The 27559-nt window shown below is 44.6% G+C and overlaps 1 protein-coding gene and 1 long non-coding RNA gene across 5 annotated transcripts in view; one reads left to right on the top strand and one right to left on the bottom strand.

The window, feature by feature from the left end:
• MINDY4 (MINDY lysine 48 deubiquitinase 4) overlaps nucleotides 1-17109 on the top strand; it is a 67172-nt gene extending 50063 nt beyond the window's left edge. For both annotated transcript variants that reach the window (XM_088150242.1, XM_088150241.1), the window contains 3 exons: nucleotides 4395-4575; nucleotides 9495-9567; nucleotides 15494-17109. In XM_088150242.1, coding sequence (XP_088006368.1) covers nucleotides 4395-4575; nucleotides 9495-9567; nucleotides 15494-15542 — 303 coding nt within the window. In that variant the 3' untranslated portion in view covers nucleotides 15543-17109. The remainder of the gene's footprint in view (nucleotides 1-4394; nucleotides 4576-9494; nucleotides 9568-15493) is intronic.
• Nucleotides 17110-20298: 3189 nt separating this feature from the next.
• LOC148214553 (uncharacterized) lies at nucleotides 20299-26171 on the bottom strand. Of its 3 annotated transcripts, none has more exons than XR_015797777.1 (4): nucleotides 23043-26171; nucleotides 21649-21727; nucleotides 20806-20956; nucleotides 20299-20721 (listed from the first exon to the last, which is right to left on the bottom strand). It is a non-coding gene; the product is annotated as an uncharacterized LOC148214553 (long non-coding RNA). The 3 variants fall into 3 exon arrangements; XR_015797776.1 differs by having other exon boundaries at nucleotides 20806-20904; XR_015797775.1 differs by having other exon boundaries at nucleotides 20806-21727.
• Nucleotides 26172-27559: the final 1388 nt, after the last annotated feature.

Raw genomic sequence — 27559 nt, 5'->3', positions numbered from 1 at the left:
TGCAACCAGTCTGGATTCAGATCTGGCCAACGGAGAAGCTTTTCAACCCTCTGCCCAAGTCAGGGCTTAGTCTCCCCACTTCCTCCTGGAGAGCCTAAAGCCCCAGAGCCCAGAAATACCTTTGCACTGACCCTATCTAAAAAGGGCAAATTTCTTAGGAATATGTTAGTTTAGAGACTGCTAGATCCTTCCAGCCCAATTAGATAAGGGACAGCTCAAAATGGCATTGTTTGATTGGTTTCTCGGCCAGCAGCTGCTTCAATTTGGGGTAGGTTTGGGGGAGAGCTTGAGATCTGAAGGGCCACCTTGGCCTACTCTGCTGAGCCCCGGCGTCTAACTTGACACCCATCCCATTGCACTTTTTCCTTTGCATCTGTTGTGAAGTGGCTGGCCTTTGGGAAAAGAGAAAGCCAGCGGCGGGTAATTTCACAGGTCAGCAGAAGAAGATCTGCTTCCTTCCACAGCTTATCCGCTGGCAGGAATAGTCGAGTTTGCTGGAGGCCTTGAGCTACGGCTCTCACGATGGCCGAGATCTGTGTCGTTTTGTGTGCACACCATGTGGCTGGTCTTCACTGATAGGGTCCTTTGTGCCTAGGCAGTTCTGCTTTCTGGATTTGGCTGTAGGAGTTCACATGACCAACATTGTGTAGGAACAGATGGATGGAAAACCCACGTTTTAAACCAACACTGTCGCCACGAACCCCCCTATTCTTACAACGACTCATTTTGTAGAAAAGAACACAGCGCTGGGCTGTGGACATCTCCCTTTACTTCCCTGGCAAGAGCAGATAATGGGACCTCTTCCTCTGCTTACCAAAGGAAATGCTTTTAAAGTTTTGTTTTTTTCCCTGGCCCCATTAGAGCGGTCACCACAGGACTCGTTGCTATTTCTGCGCTGGTCCTGGCATCTGGGTCCTTCCGTCCGGGGTCTTGTGCCAAATGATCGCACTCACATTACACGGGGTCAGTTCCATCCTAGAATACTATCCTTGCGTTCTTTTTCCTTTTACACAATGCACAGTAGTACTGCTGGAAAAAAAAGGGGGGGTTCATCTTCAGCTGCCCCCAAGTTGGGGTGCAGCCCCTCCAAAACCTGCTTTCACACTTTCATTTGTAATCCTAGCCTCCCCACATTTGGTTGGGTGCCACGGTAATCCATGGATTTATAATAAATAAATAAACCAGTGAGTAGATGAATGGATGAGACTGGGATGGAAAAGCTATTAAAAATACACAGGGAAGAATTCAGTTAATGGCACTGATTTATTGATTGATTATGTGCCATCAAGTCATTGTCCACTCTTAGCGACCACATAGATCAGTGTTGTCCAAACTTGGCCACTTTAAGATGAGTGGACTTCAACTCCCAGAATTCCCCAGCCAGCATGGCTGGCTGGGAAATTCTGGGAGTTGAAGTCCACTCATCTTAAAGTGGCCAAGTTTGCACAACACTGACATAGATGGATCTTTTCCAGGATGATCTGCCCCCAGTCTGGTCCTTCAGGTCTTCCAACGGTGCATCCATCACCACTGTGACTCTGTCCACCTTGCTGCTGCTCATCCTCTTCTCTTTCCTTCCGCCTTTCCCAGCATCAGAGCCTTTTCCAGAGAGCTGGGTCTTCACATAATGTGTTCAAAGTAGGATAATTTGAGCCTGGTCATTTGGGCCTCGAGTGAGAACTCTGGGTTGATTTCTTTAATGATCCATCAGTTTGTTTTCTTGGCTGTCCACGATATTCTCAGGAGTCTTCTCCAACCCCAAAGTCAAAAGTGTCAATAGTCTTCCAGTCTTCCTCTCCTGCTTCTTTAAAGTCCAACTTTCCCTTCCATGGAAGGTCACAGGGAAGACCATGGCTTGCACGATCCTGATCTTTGTAGATCTAGACACATTCCAGCATTTCAGTATCTTTTCCAAGGCCTTCAGGGCTGCTCTACCAAGTGCTAGTCTGCGGTGTCTTTCTTGACTGCTGGTTCCTTTACTATTGATGGTTGATCCAAAAAGGCAGAAGCTCTCCACCACTTCAATACCTTCATTATCAGTTCTAAGACTGGTTGTTGTACCTGTTCATTCGTTTGGTTTTCCTGATATTTAATTTTAGTCCCATTTTTCCACTGTGCTCCTTGATTTTTCTTACGAGGGCTTGCAGATCCTTTGCATTTTTGGCTACCAGGTAGTGTTATCAGTAGGGAAAATATGAAAGAGCTATTAAGGGAGAAAGGTAGGAACAAGCCATTAAAGAGGGATAAGATATTATACATAGAAGAAATAACCCTACCTTGATCTTGTTTAGAACCCGATGGGGCAGAGAGAAACTTGGAGAGGTTTTCAAGATTGATGTCAGCCCTTTGAGGTAGGCCAATTCAGAGGCAGACCCTGCAGGAGGGATTCCAAGAATGCTACTTTATCGTACCAGAATCTTGACATCCGTTTCCACCAATATGATTTCAAGTTAACTCTTTAAGTTGAACAAGTAGTAAAGAAGCTCTTAGATCCATTTTAGGGGTCCATGCGTAATATAGACCCACTTATCTGGGCAGCACCGATGGTTGATTGATTGCAAAACGGTGGCTGAACAATCTAACCAATGTTTGGGATGATCTGGGAAAGTTGCTGTGAAGTCAGAACGTTTTAAAGTCATGACTTTAACTGGGCAGCATCGGGGGTTTCACGCCAAAGAAATATTTCAGTATGTTTCTAATCGGACATCAGAAGAGACTCTTAAGAACTGGGTCTTTCTGAGGTTGGGAGGCAATGGGGCATGGTTGCTTTGCAAAATGCCACCCCGTGCACGCGCTCAGAAAGGAAATCCTTCCGATTTTATCTTCCCCAACCCGAACAGCCCCTTTTGTTCCTTTTTGGATAGCATCTTTCTAAATTTGGATCTCTGTTCACAATTCAAGAATTTATAAAACCCAGCAAACAAAGAGAATCATTTGGGAGAGCAGAACAATGGCTTTTAAAATGGGGGGGGGGGGGAAGGTTATTTAAGTGTTACGTAAAAAAAAAAAGCAAGCTGTACTGAATTCGGGTTGGAATATTTTATATTGTGTTCAGGTTCTCAGGCCCTTACGGATGCTTCCAATACTATAAATAGGTTGAAACTGGACTGCAGATGGTTTGTTCCATAGGAGCAAACGGGCATCTGGGTTGGGTCCAGAAAGTCAAGATGGTGGCCACATCTCATGGTTGAAGCCTCTCCCCTTCTTAGGTGCATATGTGGCCGTGGCCGTCATCTTCTTTTTTTGATAACCCCTTTCCATGGATTCCTTTGGGAATAAACAAGGTATATCAGAGAATTATTGAACGGAAGCTTGTAAGATAATGGAGTCATCGAATCATAAAGTTAGAAGGGCCCACGTGAGCTGTCAGTTCCAACTTTCAGTGCTGCAGTCTAAATTAATTTTTTTCTGGCAGATGATTGTTTAGCTTCTGCTTGACTCAGTCCCCTGTCAATCAACAGATCTGATTCTTTAAGACTGTCATCACTGGTGTAATTTTATTTAGTCTGCATTTACATCTAAGTGCAGTGTAGGCAATGCCGTGGTGGAGGGGCATTTTGACTGCTTGAAAACCAAGAGGAGAGACCTTGGAGGTAGTCTTCCAAGGCCCCCGTTTTACTGTTGAAAAGTTATCTTTCAAATGAGCTCCAAATCCTCCTCCTTATTACTTGAACTCACTGATATGGGCCTTTGCTCTTCATACAAGAGATGCAAATTTACTTCATTTGCTATGGGACACTTCTTCAGAAGTTTGGAGATGACAACCATATCGCCTCGTAATCATCTCTTGTCCCAAAGAAACATACTCAGCTCTTTTTAGGTTGTGGTATCTGGAACCAGACATGGAATTATTTAACAGTATTTCTATCGGAAGGAAACATATCATTAAAAGGATTTATATGGGAGACCATGAAGCCTTTGGAATTATGTTGTAAGGAAGTGAATCGCTGACTTTTCATTGAAGATGAGCTTCTTATGACTTCAACCTTGACTTTTGTGATCTTGGGCCCCCTTCGAATATAAATTCTGTCTGCATCACTGCAGAAACATTTGATCCATGTGTGTAGATTACACACACACACACAATCACAAATGACCTTCCAGCCCAAATATAATCTGGCCTGGAAAGAGGGCTAAAATTTAGAGGAAGGATGAAGTACAGTTGCTTCCCATTCTCCAGACAAATATTTCAGATATTGCCCTTGCAAATTGGGAATATGTCATTAAGGAGGACAATACCCGAGGAAATTCCTTCGGTCTTCGTTTGTAACACCGGTAGGATTTTCTGTGCGAGATCTAAATCCTTCTAAAAGTATCTCTGAACTTTTGCTAGGCTTTCAAAGCAGTCATTGTTTTAAATAGATGCATGTTCTTCTTTCTCTTTTTTTGCTCAGGTGGGTTGTTATCTCAAGACCCCCAGGTTTCCAATTTGGGTGGTGTGCAGTGAAAGTCACTTCAGCGTCCTCTTCTGCTTGCGAAAGGATTTGCTGGGAGACTGGAAGACGGAGCGGCGGTTTGACCTGTATTATTACGATGGTTTGGCCAACCAGCAAGAAGAGATCCGTCTAACCATTGGTAGGAGGCTAAACATCTTTCAGGAAAATGAATATGAAATCTCTTGGCCCAGGGAATGTTGAATGTATGAGTGAAATACTTACCTGTACCTTGGAAGACCATCATTCATAATTTTCTTCAACCTAATCTCCATTGGATTCATTGAGAGTACAGCTTCCATAATTCTCAGATTTCATCCGTGCTGGCTAGGAATTCTGGAAGTTGTGTATTCAACACATCTAGTGATAGGAAGGCATTTGGATAGCTTATTTCAGAGGATCTGGAAAGAGAAGTGATTTTACACTCTTTCCTTCTCTTGAATGCTTGGGTTAAGAAAACCTTGTGAGCGTGGTTGAATCAAAGTTTGCCATTTGCACTGTCTAGATTCATCCTTCCAAACAATGAATGTAACTATGGTTTCATCCATATTTTCCAGTCTTGGCTTTGAAGGTTTCATCCAACCATGGTTTTTGGTTCTACCTTAATAACAAGCCATAGTTTGGTCAAAAACCAAAGCTATTTTGTTAAGCATAGAGCGTGGTTGGATGAAAGATGAGGAGCATGAACCTTCTCCCTAAATATCCTAACTATGCTTTAGAGGATGAGAAGTGTGATGTTGGAATGAAGTTTTAAGGCCAGCAGAAAGACCCGTGAGTGATAACAGTGGTCAGTATTTGGAGAACAAGGCAATACTAGGACTTTGCTTTGCTTTGTGAGTTGATGTGTTTTCTTTCTGCCTTTGAGAAATCTTACAGTGGATTAATCCTACAGTCTGTTGTGGTTATCTTTTGCAAACTGCAACACTGGTTTTCTACGTAGATACTTCCTCGAGTCCTTAATCTCCCATTTCACTGCAAGTGGAATATGTCATTCATTGAAGATCTGATCCTCTTTCCTACATCTGCCGATCAGTCATCTCTCAGTTCCACCTCAATACGCATACATCTGCAAGAGAGTGCAGTGCTCCTAACTATTTTCAAAATGCGCTGTTCTAAAAGTATTTATTGTTGCAATTGTATGCCACCTTTAGGGCCAGGTGTACAGCAGAATGGACCTTGGCTGATCTTGAGAAAACCCAGGGTTACGCTGAGTACAGTACACTGAAAAGTTGCCATAAGGAGTGAGAAACTACTTCCAGATTTTGCTAGGAAAACGCTGTCAGAGTGTCCATAAAGTCCCAGGAGTTCAGCTGGGTTCAGAAGAGTCTGGAGATAGCTAGGGAGCAGTAGTGCCTACATTGGCTGATCTTGAAAATACCCAAGGGGGATCAGAGCCAGGTTGTACTTGGATGGAAGACCACTAGGGAATTGCAAAATTGAAAAAAAAAAGATTCTGCAAGAAGGCAAAGGCAGGCCAGTTTTCCTGTTGGGGCCAAGAAAAGTATATGGACATATGTAAATGGCAGGAGTTAAATTTGCTCAAGGAAAAATGTGTGTGTGTGTGTGTGTATGAGAGAGAGAGAGAGACTGTGAAGGCCCAAATTGTTCATGGCAGTATCCAACTGACTGAAATAGAAGACAAACCAGTTAAAGTAACGTATGCCTCCAGCAAAACCAGGAGCATCTACAGGGGTGCCTGGGTGTGTCTGTGTGTCAAAGAAGTCAAGAGGGCAGCACAACTGTGCAATCAAAGCCCTGCCCTTTTTTTACACGTCGTATGTAAAGAGCAAGCGGCCGTGGTGGCCAAGACAGCCTTCGTGCAGCTTCCTCTGGTGTGGCCCGCGGTGCCCGTTCCTGGATCGGGAGGCCCTCCAGAGAGCCCCTCATGCGCCAGCCGCTGCAGGAGTGGACTGTTGCCATATGCTCTACGTGGGGCTGCCCTTGAAGACCATGTGAAAGCTACAGCTGGCCCGTAATGCAGAAGCCTGGCCAGCGATACCATGGTACACTCATGTACCATCACTGCTCCCTGGCACCGTTGGTGGCCAGTAGGCTTCGGGGTGCAATTCAAGGTGCCAGTTCCCACCTCTAAAGCCCTACATGGCATAGGCCAGGTTATCTGAAGGACTGGCTATCTCCCAGGGTTTCTGCCTGTCTGTTGAGATGGCTGGAGCTGGTGCCCACTCAATCAAACCATGCCAACTTTTGGGACCCAGGAAACATGCCTTCTCTGTTGTGGTGCCTGTGCTCTGGAGTAGCATCTCCCCCCGAGATCTGTGACTTTCCACCCAGGTGTCCTTGTGGAAGTCTTTAAAAACGTGGGTGCTCTCTCAGGCCTTGGGGTAGGGTGCTGTGGGAGCCCTATCAGTTGTGTTCACGGAGCGTGGTTCGTCCAGATGCCCACGATCTCCTTCTCTGATTGCTTTCTCTCTTTTTAAGGATAAGCCGCCCAGTGTTGTTTAGAGCGGCCTCCGCATTTAATTCTTCATCATCATCATCATCATAAATCTTGGCTTTTTGGATACCCCTCCCAGGGACGACCCTGAAAACAAAACTACACATCACCAGAATTAAAGGTCATTGCAGCTAAAACATTTTGGGGGAGTGCAAAATCCAGTTATGCTGCGCTCTGCACATTTGTCTAGAACACTTGGCCTTTGACTGAAATGCCAGGGGCATTTTTCCAAAAAAGTGGGAGCAGCGAGGAGAAAAAACAGCAACCACCGCCCAGCCACTGACAAGCCTAATTTCATTTCTTTTCGAATGCCCTTTCTTTCCCTTCGGTGAAATAAGTGCAGACATACCTACGTAAATGTCAGGAGCCAGCCTGGCCAAGGGAATCCTAAACCGTATCTTATGTCCAAAGGAAATTGGCTTCTTTATTCATTTTTTTGTTTCTCTAAGAATGGAGAAATAGTCAAGTCTGTGCCTCTACAAGTGCAATTTATTCATAGTGCAGTTCATTTGCTGGGATCCTGCTGATTCTATAAAGCAGGATCTGGTCCTATATTGCTAGCAGCAATATAGATCTGACCAGATCTTTTTAAAAAATGGGTCTTTCAGTTAAAAAGGGAAATTGTCTACCGGCCATGGGAAATTTCCACCTTCAGTGTCTCTTCCTTTGCAGCAAAGTCTTTGGCTCCCAGCAAAAGATTCTGGGAGGTAATTGCACCTTGTTACAAAATGCTGCGCAGCGCCATGACCACCCTGGTCGGTCTTTTAGGACGGTGCAACTCTTCTCAGCGCACCCCTCGCCTACCCTCACAACTCCAGGGTGCCTCTGGGCCCCAAAGTTGGCATGCCTTGAGTTTAACAAGGCTCTTGCTGGGAGCCAAATTCCAGAGGTTTGGACTGTGGTGGGCACCCATAGCCTCACACACCCAGGCTTGCCCACCTGCGCATATGAGAGATGACACCGACAGAGATCCCTCGCGGGCAAAACCTCACCTTTGTGTAGGAAAATGGCAAGCTAAAAAAACCTCCCTGCCCACTGTAGTAATTTCAGAAGTTTGCCCACCTCTGCTGACCATTAGGCTTGCCATTCCAAACCGGCAGTCCTGTTTTAAGACGTTTATCGAAAATAGTTGCAATTACAGTGCGTGACGCTGCCGGTCGCGCACTCCTGTTTATTCCTCCCCTTCACGGTGGGATTGCAGGCCCTGGGAAGCTTGATATTTCAGCCTTCCTCGGCCCGCCAGCCTGTTGTCATTGGCAGCTGGAACCCTGCAAATTCTTGCTTTCCCTGCCCGCCCCCGTGTCTGGCCATGCCGCCTGTTTTCCCCCAACCTCCTTGCGCTCTGAAGCTTGAGATTTGCAATTCGCCGGGGATGGAAACGAGGGAGGGCGATTTGTTTCGAAGGAATGGCGAGCAGGGGGAATGGGTGGGCTGGCCCGTGGAATTTGATGCTTTGCTACAGGAATCCTCTTTCGTTCCTTCCGGATTTTGGACAACATTTGGGGGGCAGAGTTTTTCTCTGTCTTCTTCTTGCCTCTTCTGGTCTCCAGAAGATGACCCGCACAGCCAAACACAGACCTTCGTGATGGACTGCCCGAGGGTTGGGGGGAAAGACAGAAACCAGCTGCAATGGTAAAAGGTATCTATGAAAGGTGGTGGGGACCCCCACCACCACTGGTTTCCTAACAAATGGGTGTTTTACGATTGGTGATGGCCATGGCAGCCACCATTTTGTGAGGCTGCCTCCAAGACGCGCTCTACATTTCAATGGTGCCCACCGACCTGAAACGTTCAGGGACCACTGCTTTATTTGGAGGGCACTATTTCAGTCAGTTTGTTTCCTGTCACATCACCCGTGTAAAAAACATACATAGAAGTCTATCGTAACTACGTATGCAATCGTCCCTTTGAAACACTAATTATAATGTGTATAAAAAATGTAAATCAGACCAACAATGCATTATTTGGATTTACTGTATACTCCCTTGCTTTTAAAGTGACTGTTCTCACTACAATATTTGCACTGCGTCTACTACAAATGTTGTTGTCGTGTCAGATGTTCTTAATAGTGCAGCCTTGCAGTCAAGCCCCATTAGATGTTAGTAAGTGGGTCTTCGTAGTTAGCAACAGATTCACTCCAGAAAGAACTGGGGCTTGTTCAAAGGAAGCAACGGGTTGGGTGGGTATCTTTTCCTAGGTCCCTCTTCCATCCCTGATGTCTGTTGTATCTCTCCTGAAGACCATCCCCATTTCTCCTTCAAATGTTAGACCATGAGAAGAACTCTGAGGTTAGAACAAACCAAGATCCATGGAATCCAAGGATCGTAGGGGCCATCAAGTCCAGACCCCTCCTCAGTGCTGAAATCCAGATGGAAATATATGGTGCTCTAATACCAGATCCCTTCTAGAAGTTTACTGATATGGATATCTATCCAGATGCATAACCATTAATCCTCCAAACATTGGCCCTGTTTCCTTTTAAAACCCTCTAAATCGGCTACAGTGAATCCCACCCTTGAACTCCATGTTGTTGTTGGTAAATGGGATCAAGGTGTTGTCTGCATCTGCTCGGTGACAATTAATGCTGGCCTGCCTTGTCTCTGCAGACACCTCCCAGCTTTATGTCGAAGACAAAGAAAACGATCTCGTCTCTCCTTTGGAACATTGCATTCGGACCAAGTAAGTGCCAGTCGCCTGTTGTTTAGTATGAATGATTTTATTAAAATGTAATAAAATGTTATTTTATTTATCTTTCACATTTGGTCACCGCCCATTCCATGAGGAAGTGACTCTAGGTGGTTTACAATAAAAACAACAAATAAATATTAATTAAAATACAATAAAAATAGTATTACATATTACATATGCTTCCCCCCCCCCAAAAGTCACATACCTTTGTGCAATTCAAGAAATGCAACGTGGGTCCCATGCCCACGTGCAGAATTTGCATTCTCTTCTTTTCTCTTCTCTTCTCTTCTCTTCTCTTCTCTTCTCTTCTCTTCTCTTCTCTTCTCTTCTCTTCTCTTCTCTTCTCTTCTCTTCTACTCTACTCTACTCTACTCTACTCTACTCTACTCTACTCTACTCTACTCTACTCTACTCTATTTTTTAACTAGGCTCTCGTTGTCAGCTGTCTCATGTATACAACTAGGGTAGGCCAGTATGGACAGTCTTTCCATCTTACTCTCTTGACTCTTAGCCTAATGACAAAGCAGCATTGCATGGAGGCCCCTCTGCAGCTACAGTCACACGTCACACTAAGCCACGTGTCAGTTTAACCATGGTTTGTGGAATAAATTATGAGCTGGCTTCACCCCAAAGCCTTCACCGATGGCTTGCAAGCCATTGTTGTTGTTGTTTAGTCGTTAAGTCGTGTCCGACTCTTCGTGACCCCATGAACCATATTGCGCCAGGCCTTCCTGTCCTTCACTGCCTCCCTGAGTTTGCTCAGTTTCATGCTCATTGCTTCAGTGATGCTATCTAACCATCTCATCCTCTGCCGTCCTCTTCTCCTTGCAAGCCATGGTGCCTGTATATAAGATACAGCCACTGCTTCTGTGTCCATTATAAAGGCCACAGTTCTTTCTATGAATGGAAGCTGTAACTGAATTAAATTTAGTCTCTGAGATGGTTTTCCATTCATTCCTGCCAAAATGGGTGCAGCCCTTCCTCATCCATTTCCTGATTAAAGCCAGCTCTGCCGTCTGCTCATATTCCAACTTGCTTGGTTGCTTCCCAAACGCCAGTCCTTAAGAAAATGATGGGATCAACCATTTGCCAATTCCTTCTGCAGTCAAATGCATCTCTCCCTTCCCCTTTGCTTGTCTTCGACAATGCCGGCCAAATGCACTCTGCCGAGCAAAAGATTTGCATTTTGCATTTAGCATTGTGCATTTTGGAAGTGGAGAAGGATGGCCCCTTAAAGCCTTTGTTTCCTGAAACTCCCTCTCTCTTTGGTCACCAACGATCCGCTGCGATTGTTTTTCACTCTTAGCGCTTCCTCATCCTCCAGGTGATATTTCTCCTTTTTCGGTCTGCGGGGTGCATCTTTATGTACGCCTTTCTCCCGCCAGGATCCCTGGTCCAACATAGGGGATTCTTAAACGCTGCAAAAGCTTTTGTCAATGTGTCTGGGGGAGCTTGATTTGGCATCCAAGGAAATTAGAGGTCTTATTTTGAGTTGGGAAAAGGTAATACCCGCTCTACCTCTTCCTCTGAAATAGGAGCAACTACGCCTCGCAGTTTAAAAGGGGCCATTGCTGGCGTGCCTAAGTTAATTGTGCAAATAGGGCCATTGCTGGCATGCCTAAGTTAATTGTGCAAACAAATATTGCTGCGGCAATTCCAAAGAAATTCGGTCCGTTTTTAAGAAGGAGCAGGAAGAGAATAAAGATACGTGCCCGTGTTCCCGGCAACACAGCTGTTGCAGCTGCTCGGTTGAAGCCCCGCGCCTTTGTACGAGGGTGTGCAACATCGATGCAGTACAAAGGGGCACGCTTGGATCACACAATCACAACCCCCTCCGTGCTTTTTGCAGGCGTGGGTGGGAGATAAATAGATCTTTCTGCTTGGTTCTAATTTCCCAGATGTATTCAAGGTATATGCCGCAGATCGAACAGCCCTTTCGGAAACGAAGAAATTGGCTTCTGCGGCAACCGCGAAGCTGCGTAGCTCCAGTCTGGTCTATGGCCAATTATTTCTGAGGATTTTTTTATTTGAAATCCTGCAAGGGGGAGGGGAAAACCAAAAAAACTGCTGGGGCGTTTTGAGTGAAGAAAATGTCCTTTTGTTATTTTTTTAAAGTTTGTAATGGTCTTTGCACTTGCAGAATTGGGTTTTTTTTAAAAAAAAAAAACAGGGCTGTTTTTCTTTCACAACACTCCTTGGAGTGCCTGTGCGGCCCAGGGAAATTTCAGTTTCTGATCTCCTTGTGAATGACTACCTTTTAGAAATATTTCCCCTTGGCCTTCTCTCACCTTTGCTATGTCATTAGCACCTTCAGACTCCTTAATGCAGTGTTTCTCAACCTTGGCGACTTTAAGACGTGTGGACTTCAACTCCCAGAATTCCCCAGCCAGCCTTGCTGGCTGGGGAATTCTGGAAGTTGAAGTCCACACGTCTTAAAGTCGCCAAGGTTGAGAAACGCTGCCTTAAGGCAAGAGGAGAAGCTGTCATTGGCTGCCCCTTTCAATTCAAGTCTCCAAAATATGCCTAAGAAGCTGAATTAGGATGGAAGAGAGAAAGGAATGTGCAGTTCCTTGATCTTTCTTGACTGGGCAAATACATTTTGTTGCCCCAAGGAAAAGAGAAAGATTCATCTTGTTCTCTTAATCCGTCTTTGTTTTCTGTCTCCAACGAAGGAAATAACTTTGATTAACTCTGCCCTATCCAGAGAGAGGAAGATCAAGTTACTGTTTGTTTTTTTCTCAATCTTGGATGCAAAAAACACCAGCACCCAAGATGAAGATCTGCCTCTGTTAGCATTCATCTCTGGGCAATGCAAAGATATGTTTCCAAGGGCAATAAACAGTATATTCCATAAAAATTCCCACCAGGGTCTTCTACAGGCATAGAGGAGAGAAATAAAAATATATTTAATGGCTGGATGGATGCTTCCTGGCAGGCTTTGCTAAACCCAGATAAATTCAGCTTTACACATTTTTTTCCTCCCTTCAGATGACCCTTGGGGGATTCTGGGAGTTGAAGTCCATGTATGCTGGCTGGGGGATTCTGGGAGTTGAAGTCCACACATCTTAAAGTTGCCAAGGTTGAGAAACACTGTACTAGAGGTTCCATGACCTCAGGTCGGTAGAGTCATGGTCATTCTCTCTTGTCTGAATGCTCTGCAAGAAGGTGGATACTACTCCTAGATTGTCTTGATCAGTAGTAACTCTTCCTCCTACTCTAAAGTGAGGCACTACTTGAGCAGGTCCAGGAATAAAGCCTTGAATTCACTCTAAGTCAGATTTCTTCATTCTTGCAGTAAACTTATTTCTCTGAGATCTGCATCCTTGAATCACCACCAGGGTGATTTCCAATTCTAGCATCGGTCTGATGATCAGTATGACTTAGCCAAGAATGAAAATTCATACCTGAATCCCCTTCCAATCTTAGTTGAACCACATTTCTGCTATGCCATTCTTGGTTTCTCAGTGTCATCCCTCTGTTCTCCCAAAATTATCCTGGAAAGTCACTCAGCAATGGGTTTGGTGGTCTGGCATTATTTGCCTCTGGGCCTTGCTGTTTAATTCAGAGACTTATGGGTCAGGATGGTCAGTAGCAAAAAGACTTGTCATCTTGCTGACAAAACTGCCTGGATGTGTCCATAAAACCAGGGCGAGATCCAGGATGGTTAAAGTATTAGACCAGGAGTGGATTGACCCAGGTTCAAATCCATCCTCATTCAAAGAAGCTTGCTGGATGACTTTGGGACAATTACTCTCTTTCAGACCAGCCCATTTTACAGGGTGGTTGTTATGGGGAAAATGGTATCTGTAAGCCATCTTGAGCTCCTGAATGAAAGGCGGGATGGATGTAGCTGTAATCCATAGGTAAAATAAAACACCAGGGCTGTTCTCCACTCAAAGGGGTCTTCACCTTTACAGCAACCTACGGTGTAAGTCGTAGTTATTAGTTATGCTGGAGGAAGTCAGCCGGGAACTCCAAGGGCCATGGGCCTCATCTGCATGAAGATTAGAGAGGGCAGAGGCTACCTTGGTTCAGCTTCAACATCTTTAGTTGCAAGCTTCATGAGATGGAGGACATTCTGCCAGATGTTCTGAAGACCTACAGCACTCACGCCCTAGCAGCAGGCAGAGCACTCGGTCCATCTTGCTTCTATATTAGTCTGATTAAATATGGAAGATCTGCTCTCCATTGGAGGAGAGACAGGATCAGAATCCAACAAACCCATTCCACCCAAAAAAGAAATCTGCCCCGATGTGTGGATTTTAGCTTTTTAAATGGTGAAATAGCCACCTTCAGGCTCCTTTTACAAGAGTGGCATGCTTTATAATGCCGATATGTCTTGTTTTAGTTAAAAAAAAAAAAAAAAAAGTCTACGCCAAGAAACTCAATTATTGCTGCATTCCTTTTATTTGCCCAAAGAATAAGGTGCTCTTCTTCCAGGGGGAGGAAAAAAAAACCCAGAAGGGAAAAATAAGCCAGGATCTGGTACGAAAGCTATAATCACATAGAACCTCCCTGAGAGCCGTCCCTGTGGTTCAGACAGAGATCTGAAGAGAACGGCAACGTTTTTATGGCTCTTTATTAGATGTGACCGGGGAGGACATCCCTGAAGTTGAATTAGATGCGTTGCACCTTCAGAGGGAGTCAATTAAGGTGCCAAACAAGATCGTTCCAAAAGCTTCTGAGAAAAAAGTGGCCGGCCTCTCCCCTGCCCCGCTTTCAGCCTCTCCCTCTGCTTCCCAAGAAGATTTCAATAGAGTTAGTCAATTTGGTTCTGCTTGAGCTACGGCCATAAATAAGCATGAATGGTGGACTTGTTAAGAGAACAGTCAGTCCAGGCTAATAGGAGCCTCCGTCCTCCAGGCGAAGGGCGCCAATTAGGAGTTGCCAGCGAGGTCCTATTGTCACGATCGAGACGTGGAACCTCGGCTGTTAATGACAGTTACTTGTTCCCTCCAGAGGGTTTGGTGGCCTTAATAAATCGTGAAATCGAGGTCGGACTCGAGAGGTGGAATTCCATCATGGATTCCGCTGGGGCCAAGGGTTGGTTTTCACTCGCAGGCCATGGTGAGGGGACAGCTAGCGGGACCTCAGTGCGCAAAGTGTATTTTTGCTTCGGTCCTTTATTAGATTTGTATCTTGCCTCATAACACGCCTTCCTCCCGCTTTTCATCCAAAGAATGGGAGGATTTGCTCTTACCCAGAAGAAACATCTATCTTGTTTTTGAAAATATATGAGGTGGGGAGGGCTCACTGTAGAAGGTACGTCTCATTTGTCGCACTTCTTGGAATGACTATGTGACCGCACCCTGGTGGGGGATCCCATAGGCTGTCCAGGAAGTGCTGCCAACAAGAAGCAGCCTCTAGGGCACACAGCCCCCCAACTGTGTGCTTTTCCTACATTTAAAAAAGCCAAGAATATCACGATACACACTCCTGCCTGTCCCTAAAACCATCAATAGTGTTTTGTGGGTTTTTTTAAAATCAGAATTAAAAATCTGGAGAAGAAGCAACTGGGCTAGAAATCTGCCCTTTAAGACGGTCCAGTTTGCTCCATAAATAGAACGTGGAGCTGAGATGACCAATGGAGTTTCTTCTCTGTCCATTCACCCCGTTTTCATTGCCCTCATACAGGGGAGAAAACAGGGAAGGGTCAAAGAAGTCAAGATGGCAGGTTCAAGCATGCGGTTGCAACTGCCTTCTTGACTCTTTTCACCCCCTTCCCAGGTACCCCTCCCTTCAAATCCATTCTCATACTACTCTTATACTACTGGGAGCTCCTTCCTGAGTAAATCTAGCTGTCTTACTAACCCTGACCCGTTTTAAGCAGAGTTTAAGCCTGGTTTTGCAGGAATTGCTCAACGCGAACAACTTTTGGGAAACAGTCAAAGTGAACCTGCCTCTTTGGGCCTTTCAGGTGGACGGGAGCCGTGGTCAACTGGAATGGCACCGATCCCATCCTGTGACGGACCTCTTCAAGCGAAACCAGGACCCACCCGCAGAGGGAACCCGGGCGTTTGTCCTCCCTGCGCTGATCCGATGCACCCCGGCTGAAATCCCCACCGTATCATGCGCCCCTTGCGCTCCTGCCTGTGGCGTAAGAAGGCGGCTGTCCTCTTCTTTGAGCCCCTGGCATGTGGAAGTGGGAGGGTCAACCCCAACCGAGCGGGGGGGAAGCAGTAAATCCCTCAACTTCTCGTCAAATTCCGTCGCTGAATCCGCGCCATGTCCTGTGATTATATGTTGAACAATACCAAGGGCAGCCACCTTTCTCCTTTAAAAACCCAGCGGTGACAAAAATCCCCCGGTCCATTTTAAAGCTAGGAAACCAAAATGTGCATTTAAAAAAAGCGGGGGGGGGATCAAACTCTCGTTCCCGAGAGCATTTCTTTTGGCTAACCTAAAATATTTTGGAACCAAAGACATCACTGCCAATTCGTTTTTCTTTCCTTTTTTTTAACCAACTGAATGGTAATCTATTTTTAATCCAGTCCTTGGAACTCCTGGCTACTAGAAGAACTAAGCCGATGGGGCCATCTCATCTTCTTTTCCTCCCTGTAACCGAAGCTTGCCCTTTTTAAGGCTCAAAACATAGCTTGCCGAGACAGCTCCGGACCTATAATTCTACGCACTGAAAATGAGAGGACTGCAATCTAGGTATCGTTTTATCTCGGTGGAGAAACGCTGATTTCTGTGGAACAGCTCATATTGGAGCCGCTCTCAGTACGTGAATTTGCACTTGAGGTTGACATATCTAGGGTCATCTTTGCCCCAACTGTACTGCACCGGTCTGATAAAGTTGATGTGGGGATTAGGGTGTAGACTACAAGTTTTCCTGCCCCACCATGCAAAGATTGATGTGTTTCACGGATAAATCAACTGCTGGTCCCGATTGGTGCTGGGAATTCTTAGGGGTGGGATGGGAGACCGAATTTGGCAAGCTTAGATCAGCCCTGAGAGTGACTCAGTTTTTAATCCCAGAAACATGGGTATAATTCTATTGCTGGATATCTATAGCAGTGTTTCTCAACCTTGGGAACTTGGACTTCAGCTCCCAGAATTCCCCAGCCAGCATGCTGGCTGGGGAATTCTGGGAGTTGAAGTCCACCCATCTTAAAGTTCCCAAGGTTGAGAAACACTGATCTATAGGAATGAAATGCTCAAGGAGAAAAATTGGTGGCTGATCCAGGTCAGTGATGACAATGCAACTCAGGAAGAAGTAATTTGGGGACACTCTTTGTGGTTTTGAGAAGGGACAAGACAGGAAAAATGCAAGGTCAGGTTCCATGTTCCCCCAGGTGCTCCCAGACTTTTTCAGTGACATTTCGTCTAGGAGTTCTTTTCCCCGTAAGATTAAAATGTGCTTTTCAGGTGGAATAAGTGCATTAAAAAAAAAAAAATCGCAAGACTGTTATATGTAATGTAAGCGGTGCTTCTTGGATCCCCCTTACTCCCATTATTATAAATGTAAATTGTATGTAGGGAATATTATGTGTCATTGTGTAAATAAAGAAGAAGGCTTCATACGAAAAATGGACCTTTTCTCTTTTTTCCCAGAATGAGGGTTGTTCTGATCCAATAGAAAAGCGGAGGAACATATACTGCAAATCCCAAACCGGATTAGGGGTGTCTGCAGAAGGGGAGGAGTCAAAAAAATCAAGATGGCTGGTACATCTGCGCAATTCAAGTCCAGTTGCCTGTAAAAAAAAGGGGTGGGGCTTCAGTTCGGTGGTCACGACTGCCATCTTGACTTTTTTGACACCCATCCACCCATGAGTTCCCCCCAAAGTCCTGAAGGCTGGGATTTACTGAAAGTAAAATCCATCCAGCCCAATTTTAGGGTGACGGGCTGCGCACCAAAAGCATTTTCAGGCTGTTTATAGAGTTAATTCATCAAACAGGGAACTTTTACCTTTAAACTGCTTTTAAAAACCGGTTGGAAAAAATGTGATTTGCGTTTCTGGTCTTGCAAAACTTCTGCCGTGCCCTGAATGCACCCGAGGAAGATAGCTAGCCAATTCCACGAATGAAAACTTTGGAATTTCTTTTCTGTGCTTCCATCAGGCATCTCTCTCTCTCATGATCCATTATTAGGCCCCAATTGCTAAAGACACTGCGATTTGCAAGAATTTTTTTAAAAAGAAGGTAGAACCTGCAGGATTTAAATTTGATTTTAAACGTTGTGTCCTACAGCTTCTTTAAAAGCCAAAAGTGCCCTCCATTTAGCAGAGAGTCCATCCAGAGACCTGGAGTAGGGACAGAGTACACTGTACCCCAAGGCAAGTACCTTGTGATGTGTTAATTTGGGGGTCATTGGCCTTGACGCTACTGCAGGGGCCAACATCTGAACCTAGCTGTGCCTAAGACTTGCAAAGGGCAGGGGAGCTACTGAAGCAAAGCGATGCAGGTGATCCAGTCTGGGACCTAGGGTCCTTGCGAGAGGCCTTGAAGGTCCTCCAGTCTGACCCCTGGCTCACTGTTTTCAAACCTTTTCAGGCTGTGCAACCTGTTAAAAATGCTCCTGGGATCCCTGAGGAAGAGGCCAAGCTCAGAAAAGCAAACATGGAATAAACTTGAAGCCTTCTGCTAGAGCACTTGGAATAGACGACTCTCCAATCTCTGTCTGAAGTCCTCCAGCAAAGAAGAACTCGTGTGGCTGCCTGTTCCCCTGGCTGATAGCTTCAGAAAGTTCTTCTTACTGTCCACCCTGAATCTGCAATGCGCTGCCTCTTTCCAGGGATCCACTTCAATGGGAACGAGCTGATTGAATTGCCGTCGGATCAAACCCCAGTTGAAAACCTGACCAGCCTGGTGGCATTCAGCACCATCGGTGTGACAGATCTTTGAATACATTCTTGCACACTGTCAGGCTCCTCCTCAGCCAGATGTTCAGGGCAGACCTTTGCAAAAGATTTTACGCCATCAGATTATTGCTCTTTCTCAGTCTGTTTTCTGAGTTAATAATACGACAAGTCTCTATTATAATTGCTCTATTATGTCCATTGTCAAGGTCAGGGCCAAGGCCAACTTACTGTAAGAGAACAATCCTCCTCCTGTCGCTAAACACAATACCAGGTTCCTGTTTGCTGTGCAAACTAAGGACGATGTTCTCAATGAACATCTGGTTAAGTGGACACTTTATGTAGCAGCCGCTGGTTTTATATACCTTGTCATTAAAAAATTCTAGCAGGGAACTGCAAACGTAGGAAACAATTTTCCCTCCGGCCAGGAATTAGAAATAAAACCCAATTTGATTCATGGTGTTTCTGCTTTAAGTAGAACAACCAAAGAGGTGGGACAGAGCCGAGACACAATTTTGCACTTGGCTCCTCGAAGATTTAGCCACAAGGTATGTGAAGGCAAATTGCACAAGCCATGGTGTTCCCTGGAACCCTCTATGACAGTGTTTGTCAACCTTGGCAGCTTGAAGATGGGTGGACTCCCAGAATTCCCCAGCCAGCCTTGCTGGCTGCGGAATTCTGGGAGTTGGAGTCCACCCATCTTCAAGCTGCCACGGTTGACAAACACTGCTCTATGGAATCAAAAGTTGGACTTTGAAAAAGCAGGAGAGGAAGAGTATAGACACTTTGAACTTTGGGGTTGGAGAAGACTTCTGAGAATACCATTCCAAGCCAAGAAAACAAACCGATGGATCATCAAACAAAACCCACTCAAGGCCCAAAGGACCAGGCTCAAATGATCCTACTTCAGACACATGATGTGAAGACCCAGCTCTCTGGAGAAGGCTCTGATCCTGGGAAAGGTGGAAGGAAAGAGGAGAAGGGGATGACCAGCAGGCAAGGTGGATAGACTCAGTGACAGTGGTGATGGGGGCATCATTGAGAGGCCTGAAAGACCAGGTTAGGGATAGATCATCATGGAGAACATCTATCTATGCAGTCGCTAGGAGCTGAAAACTACTTGATGGTACATCATCAGTCAATCTGTGTACCCCCAATCCATAAATATATACTGCTCCTACACATCGGGGTTTAATTGCTGGTATGATTTGGAAATCACTGCATCAGCAACGTAGACAAGAAGCCCATTATGGTTGCACCCCAACCTAACGTAACCCTCAGTCTTCAGTTCCAAGCATGGACCTCTCCAAAATCTGATTTTTTTTTTCACTGTTTTTGAGCTTTAGAAAAACTACCTTGAGAAGCTGGGCTGGCTGAATGAAAGCTCTCCGAGAAGCTTTCTAATCAAGCAGAAGCATGGAGAATTCATCTCTTCAGTGGAAGAGAGGGGATGAAGAAGCGAATAATTGATTACAGACCAAGGCCACGTCATAAAAATTAAAACAACCCAATACAATCTGAACACATAACAAGCAAGGGGACTATATGATAACACTTGACAAACAGGCTGTGAACAGGATCTTGGGTGCCCGCCAAGGTTTCTGAAAGCTGCTTCAGCAAAGTTTGAAGGAGACACTTTTTCTGTAACAATCCCAACCCTTTAAAACACGAGCGGGGGAAAGGAACTGAATGTGTTTGTCTGTCTGTGTGTTTAGGCGCCTGTCCAAATCTTGAAAAACTGGCTTGGCACGGACCTCTTGATCATTAGCGAGAAAAACACGCTAAATTTCGCTGCCGCGTTTTTTAAGAAGCGATGTGGAATTCCTAAAATGCATGGGAAGAATGTACAGGACAAACACCTCTTGTCCCCACCTAAACTTGTACGAATTGCATCCAGGGCACATAAAACTTCTATCTGGACCTTTTTATTTGGGTTTGAGTAACAGCGAAAGATGCCAGACTGAGGTCTTGACAGGCATAATAAAGCTGTAATTCTTTAGATCCTGAAAAAGCCACTTTTGATACGAGCAGTTCCACCCCATCCTCCAGCATGAAAACATGCAAGGAACGCATCAACCTTCTCTACAATTTCCTTATCCTTCATGCACACATTTTAAACAATCCTGTTATCTAACAGTCCAACCAACACCCTGTCTGGCTTTCTTGCCCTCAATATGTTTAAATCATGTTTTAACTGCCGGTCCTTCTATTCTTTGCCAGCTTGAAATCTTCCTTTGCCTTCTTTATTGTGTTCCTGGATTTCCTTTGTTAGTAGAAAGAAATGTTCATAGAATGGAGCAGTAGGAAGGGACCCCAAAGATCATGTAGTCCATCCCTCTGCATTCTGCAAGAAAACCAATTAAACCAGCCTCAAGAGGTGACTCTACAGCCTCTTCTTAAAAACCTCCAGAGTTGGAAAACCCATTACCTCCACAGGAAGATTCTTCCACCGTTGTACAGATCTTAAACAGCCTTTCTGAACATTAAAAGGGAGGGAGCATCTTCACCTTGATGGACAGGACAAGCTCTTCCAAAGTAAGAGAACCACAGTCAACTTTTTCTCCCCAACATGCTTTTCCCTTTCGAAATCAAAATAGCAGATAGTTAAACCTAATAGTGGTTTGACCTTTCTAAGTCTAGGGTTGGCCAAAAAGACCATATTGATGGTTCCAGATTAAGAAAATCCCTGATGGGCATATCCATCAGGTAGCTTTCCAACATGGCCATGTGTAATGCTGTTTAACCCTAACTTGCACATAGTCTTATTAGATGAAATGGCACTGCAATTTGTGTGTGTGTGTGTGGGGGGGTATTTTAATGGTCTTAATCCTGAGAGCCAGTTTGGTGTAGTGGTTAGAGGCATTGGGCTGGAAACCAGGAGACTGCAAGTTCTAGTCCTCCATTAGACCTTCTTTCTCAACCCAAGAGCCAATGTGGTATAGTGGTTAAAGGTGCTGGACTAGAACCCAGAAGACCACGAGTTCTAGTCCTGCTTTAGGCACAAAGCCAACTGGGTGGCCTTGGGCCAGTCCCTCTCTCTCAGCCTAGGATGAAAGCCATGGCAACCCACTTCCAAAAATGTCACCAGGAAAACTACAGGAGCTTTGTCCAGGCAATCACCAGAAGTCAAGACTGACCTGAAGACCCACAAAAAGAGAGATATTACTGGGTAGCAATGACCATTAAATCAGAGGGCTTTCAAAGGGATTGGATATATTCATAGAGGAGAGGTCTATCAAGGGGGCTGATAGTTTTGAAGTCTCAACCCTACCTGGTTACCCCAGTTGTAAGAAAGGGGGCTATCTCCATCTCCTGCTTGCAAGCATCTCAGGAGCATCTGGTTGATCCTTCTGAGAAACAAAATGCTGGATTGTAAAATGGGGTTGGGCCTGATCTAGCAGGCTATTTTTTTTCTTGTTCCTTTAATATTATGCTATTATTACATTATTCTGCTATTTGATGGTATGATTATTTTGTTTTTATATTACAGTTGGAACACACACACCCCCCTTGGTCGTTTCCTAACATGGGCTTCTAACTTGGAGCCTTCAAGCAGAAATCCCAACTACCATCCAGGGATTTGAAATCTAGCCCATCTGGAAGATGTCAGGTTTGGGGTGGCTCTCCTTAAACCTAAGAATAACTCAAGATTTAAAGAAATTAAAAATAAACCATGGGGCTTCTCTTCACCCATAGCTCCGGAGAGGTCAACGTTCCTCCCACTTCAGAGTTTTCTTTGTATAATCGGTTCACGTTTCCCAAGGCCAGGGATTAAACCGAGAAAGAACAATTCCGGGCCATTGACATTTTGGTTCACACATAACCCACGCCTGTCCAAGCAGGAGTTGGATGAGACAAAAACACAAAGGCACAATGTACTTCCTTGATTTTATTGCCCTTACTCACTTCATGTCATGCCAGCAAGGCTAGATTCAGGAAACTGAAATCATAAAGTGTTGATGTGTTTTAAATGGTCTTTCCCCAAAGATTGCCAAGACATCTGAAAGACTATGCCCTAGGAAGTTTAGCCTGGAACACGAAAAAAATTAAAAGAAAAGAAAATCTCTTCGTCTTCCTGAGCTGTGGATAGGCTGACATTTTTTTTCTTTTCTCCTTTTTTCTTTCTTTCCTTGTTTTTTTATTTTAGACCATAAACATGACTGGCTTTTGTTTATAAAGCACTAAATACCTTTTTGTCATTTCAACAATCTGTTTCCTTTCTGTTTCAGGACTCAGCGCCTGCCTTTGTAAGCCAGATTATCCGCTGACAATAAATACGTCTCCGTAGTGGTCTCTCTTGCCATATATGATGTGTGAGAAGCTGTACGCCCAAACACCCATTTTATTGTCTTCATGAGAAGGTCTCTTACATTCCCATCAAGCCAGGGAAGGGCTTCCCTGAACCTCCAGGAAAACCAAATACAAAATTTTATTCCTAACAGTTTGTGCTTCTCAATCCTACAATATTTACCCAGGCACAAATCCCAGGAAATGAATGGGTTCTTCCTTGGCACTACAACCTAGTTCATAGGTACTTAAATGTCCAAGTCTTTTATTTTGACATAAGCATATCGTCTTTTGGAGAAGACTCCTGAGAATACTAGGGACAGTCAAGAAAACAAACAAGTAAGCAGATCATTGAATAAATCAACCCAGAGTTCTTACTTGAAGCACAAAGAACCAGGCTCAGATTGTCCTACTTCGGACACACGATGTGAAGACCCAGCTCTCTGGAGAAGGCTAATGCTGGGAAAGGTGGAAGGAAAGAGAAGAGGATGACCAGCAGCAAGGGCTCTATATGTGGTCACGAGAGTCAACACTAACGTGATGGCACGTAATCATTCAGTACAAAGACTTAGCTTTTCTGGAGAAGACCATCATGCTGGGAAAAGTGGAAGGAAAGAGAAGAAGAGGATGACCAGCAGCAAGGGGGATGGACTCAGTGACAGTGGTGGTGGGGGCACCGTTGGGAAACCTGGAAGACCAGGTTAGGGATAGATCATCATGGAGAACATCTATCTATGTAGTTGCTAGGAGTTAAAAATGTCTTAATGGCACAAAATCAATCAATCAATCACACCTTGGTCAATGATAGTTGGGCTCCAAAACCTAGGACAGCTTTTCGATTGCAGCCCTGAGCTACAGAAAAGATGCTCCTGAGAAGTGATGCCCAAAATTTGCAGCCCTAATAAATCATATACAGAAAATCCACTCAACCACAGAACAGTACAGTCCAACCCTGCCTCTGGAGTTTACACAAATAAGCTAAAGTGACACCAGCCATATTGCAAATGTTTAGAAGACCTCCCCACTTTCATTCCTTTATCAATGCGTGCATGAATAAAAATCCAATCGGGAAGGGGATACGTATGGTTTGGCTTCCCTATCCATAGATTTCTTTTCGTTTTAGGAATTTGAATCAGAAAGGACTAGCCTTTTTGTGCTGAGACATCCAGATGGTTCTGCAAAGCTGTAAGAAAAGAATTTCCCATCCTTCCACTTCTACAGAAGAAAAGAGAAAGACTGAACAATTGCAAGGATGTCATTCTTTTAAATAAAAATTACATTAACTGGAAACCAAGCATTCATTTCAACGTTATGGGCTGAGTTCATGCAATACATTGAACCAAACCAAGCAGAAGGTCCCAAATAGGATTAACACCGATCAAAATTTGCACTAGCTGGTTAAATGGGGTGTGTGAATTTAATACATATGTGAATTATATTCTCTTTGCCTTTGTATTCCACATGACCCCAACCTTATCCTTCTGTGAATATAAGAAGTGCTGATCTTTAAATGAGCAAACTTTAAAAAATATATTGGACAGGGACTAGCCCAGACAATATATTTTTATTTGTTTATTTGTTCAATTTATATTTACACCCAAATGAAATTCAAATAGCGGCATATTGACTTTACTAAATTTCCTGGTTGGCGGAGCTTTCATTTCTGTTAAAAAATTGGTCTCCTCTTCGTTGTCAGTGCTGTTAAACGAAACAAATTTAATTCTGGATTGTCTGTCACAATCCCAAGTGCCTACCGTGTGGTATCCCATTCTTGCAGATCTGAAGATGGAGTTATTGTACAAATATTTTATTTATCCAATTTATATGGCCATCCATCTCAACGAGCGACTCTGGATGGCAAACAGAATTAAAATAGAATAAAAACAATAATAAACATTATAAACATCAAAATACAGACAGCCAAGACACAACAACCCAAATCACTAACGCAACCGAGAAGTGGGTCCCTGAACACCCTCAGGGTGCCAGGCCCGGGCACAGAACCAGGTCTTTATTGCCTTACAAAAGGCCAGCAGGGTGGGGCCCATCCTGCTCTCCAAGGGAGGATGTTCCACAAGTGGGCGCTAGGCAGAAAAGGCACGTCTTCCAGGCCCTACCAGTGGGCATTCCCTGACTGATGGGACCTGGAGCATGCCCATCCTGCCAGACTGGATTGAACAGGTAGGAACAACTGGGAAGAGATGGTGCCTCAAGTAACCCAGTCTTAAGCTGTGAAGGACTTTAAAGGTGTAATGGTAATGTGGGAAAGACCTTGGGACATGGAGCCCAGAGATGCTGCCAAGGGAACAGTCAGATAAGAGGCAGCCTAGCCCTCAGCTGGATAATGGGTAGGGCAAGAGGCTCAGGAGGGACCCTCCATACGTTCTTGGGCTGTAAAGGTAACGGTGGGAGAACTGTACTTTTAGACTTGCAAGATTCTGTTAATGTAGCCTTACAATAAATTAGAATTAGCTCATCTGGTCGTGTTTCCTGTCTGGCCTACCTAGTAAGGCTGACAAAAGGTGGCAACCAGCAGCTTTAACTGCACCCGGAAGCATACTGCCAACCAACACAGCTCATGAAGTAGTGGTGTTACATGTGTCAAATATCTGACACCATTGACTACCCATGCAGCTGCCTTCTGCACCAATGGAAGCTTCTGAATGCTCTTCAAGGGCAGCCCCATGTAGAGCGCATTGCAGTAGTCCAGACGGGAAATCACGAGGGCAGGAGTGACAGTGAGCAGGGTCTCCAGGAATGGGCCTGACTGGTGCACAACCCAATGGTGTGTGCAGAGGCCCTCCTAGCCACGGCTGCCACCTGCTCTTCCAGCTGTAAGTCCAGATTGCGCACCGGGTGTAAGACAGGGCCACCCAATGATGGAAAATCCCTGGCACCAGAAGGTCCAAACACTCAAAACCACACAATCTTGCCTGGGTTGAGCTGAAGGGTGTTGCTCCCTGGTTCCCGGTGTGTTCCTGAAGGTAGCAGAAGACCTCTGGTCCGCTCCCTCGGCCTCTAAGAGAACGCTTGGTCCACAACGTTGAAAGGAAAACTTCTCTTCCATTAATTAAAAGAAGGGGAAGCAAACTCTGAATCGACTTTATAAAACACAGAGCAAGTCCTGCTTGGAGAAAGAAGCAAATAATTGATTAAATCGGTTGCATTTTTCTCCTGCCTTTCTCTCCCACCTTCTTTCCAGTAGCTGAAGGCGGGGCACAAAATATTGCCCCAATTTCATCCTTAGAACAGCCCTGCGAGGTAGGCTGGGTGAATTTCCCCTTCCTTGCTTTCTTACTTACCCTTGCGTGCACCAGACAAGGATGGTAAAGCAGCAAATAAAGAAATATATTGCAGACCTATTTTTTATAGCATAGTTCGCTAGATCAGATCAATGGGTTTTGCAGGTTTTATGTCTCTTATTTATCTTAAATTTGCCCACTTATTCATTTATCTATACATACATGGATGTTTTGTTGTAAAAGAAGAAGGAACTTGATTCGTTCAAAAACCAGCGTATAATCCTGCAGAATGAAGCAGACAAATAAATATAAATAAAATAGCATTAACATCTATAAAACTAAGCCAGATGACTAAGTCCAAAGCCCTTTAAAACCCCACGGACCTCTAAAAACGATCAGAGCCAAAGATCTCCTGAAACTAAACAATGAAACCGAAGCTTTAAAACCTATAACTCTGTAACAACAAAAGGGGATAATTATTTTAGCAAATTGGCCTGCATTTGGTTATATTTCCTCTCCTGTTTTTTTTGTTTTTTACACTGATTCCTGACCGTAAAAACATTTGTTCTTGTTCTTGTGCGTTAATTTTTGCGAGAGGGCTACAAGTCAAAAAAGAAAAAGTTGCATTTTCACTGGATAAATTACCAACCAAACTGAACAGAGTGTTGGGTCATTGGGTTTTGTTTTAAACTCAGTTGGCAGAAAAAAACAGAGAGCCCTCGTCTCCCTCTATGTGAAAAGAGACAGCTCATGCAACAGACAAATAATTAATTTTCTGTTTTCCAGCCAAGTTGCATGCTGGCTGGGGAATTCTGGGAGTTGAAGTCCACCCATCTTAAAGTTGACTGGCTGGGGAATTCTGGGAGTTGAAGTCCACCCATCTTAAAGTTGACTGGCTGGGGAATTCTGGGAGTTGAAGTCCACCCATCTTAAAGTGGCTGAGGTTGAGAAACCCTGCCTTAGAGAGAGAGGATAAAATATAAATACATTTATAACTGCTGTAAAAAAGATCGGGAGCCACTTCTTTGCATCTTTTTTTCCTTTTCTCTCTCTTTTATTTCTTTCTTATTATCACTTTTCCTTTTTTCCTTGTCCTTTCCTGTTGTTTTCATTCTGTAAAAAAAAATCTCTTCCGTAAAAATGAATGGAAAAAAAAGGGAACGGCGAAGTGCAGAGAAAGGAGCTTTTCAAGACTCCGAAGGAAAAGCAATTTTTGCTTCAAGAGGAGGAACGAAATTGCCCTAATGTGGACTGCAACTGTCTTGTGTTACAGTACAGCTTCCAGCTTGATATTTTATTGTGAAAAATAGAAAGGGACGCCCCTTTGTTGGAGGTGGTGGAGTTTGGATTTCACCACCAAGCAGGCTTAAAAAGTCCTTCGGCAGGCTAAGATTTTTGGATTTTATTACGGTGCCATTAACTTGCTGGGAAAAGCCCCCGTGCCTTGGTTGACTTGCCACTTTGGGGTGACCAACACATTCACAGTGAGGAAGTAAACACCAACAGTTACACACACACACACACACACACACACGAGTTTTTGTTTGGCAGCTCTGAAGTCCTCGGGAGCAGGTATGGTAAAATCGGCCAGCTTTCGAGGAAAAAGAATACTTTTTCTACCCCAGAATTGTAACTGTCAATGCAGTGAGAAAA

Source organism: Python bivittatus, unplaced genomic scaffold (genome assembly GCF_059951505.1).
Source record: "Python bivittatus isolate LINGU-HERP-01145 unplaced genomic scaffold, Pbiv_v1 ctg000610_np1212, whole genome shotgun sequence".
NCBI lineage: Eukaryota > Metazoa > Chordata > Lepidosauria > Squamata > Pythonidae > Python > Python bivittatus.
The sequence above is the reverse complement of the archived record's forward strand: the minus strand, read 5'-3'. Positions and strand labels throughout refer to the sequence as shown.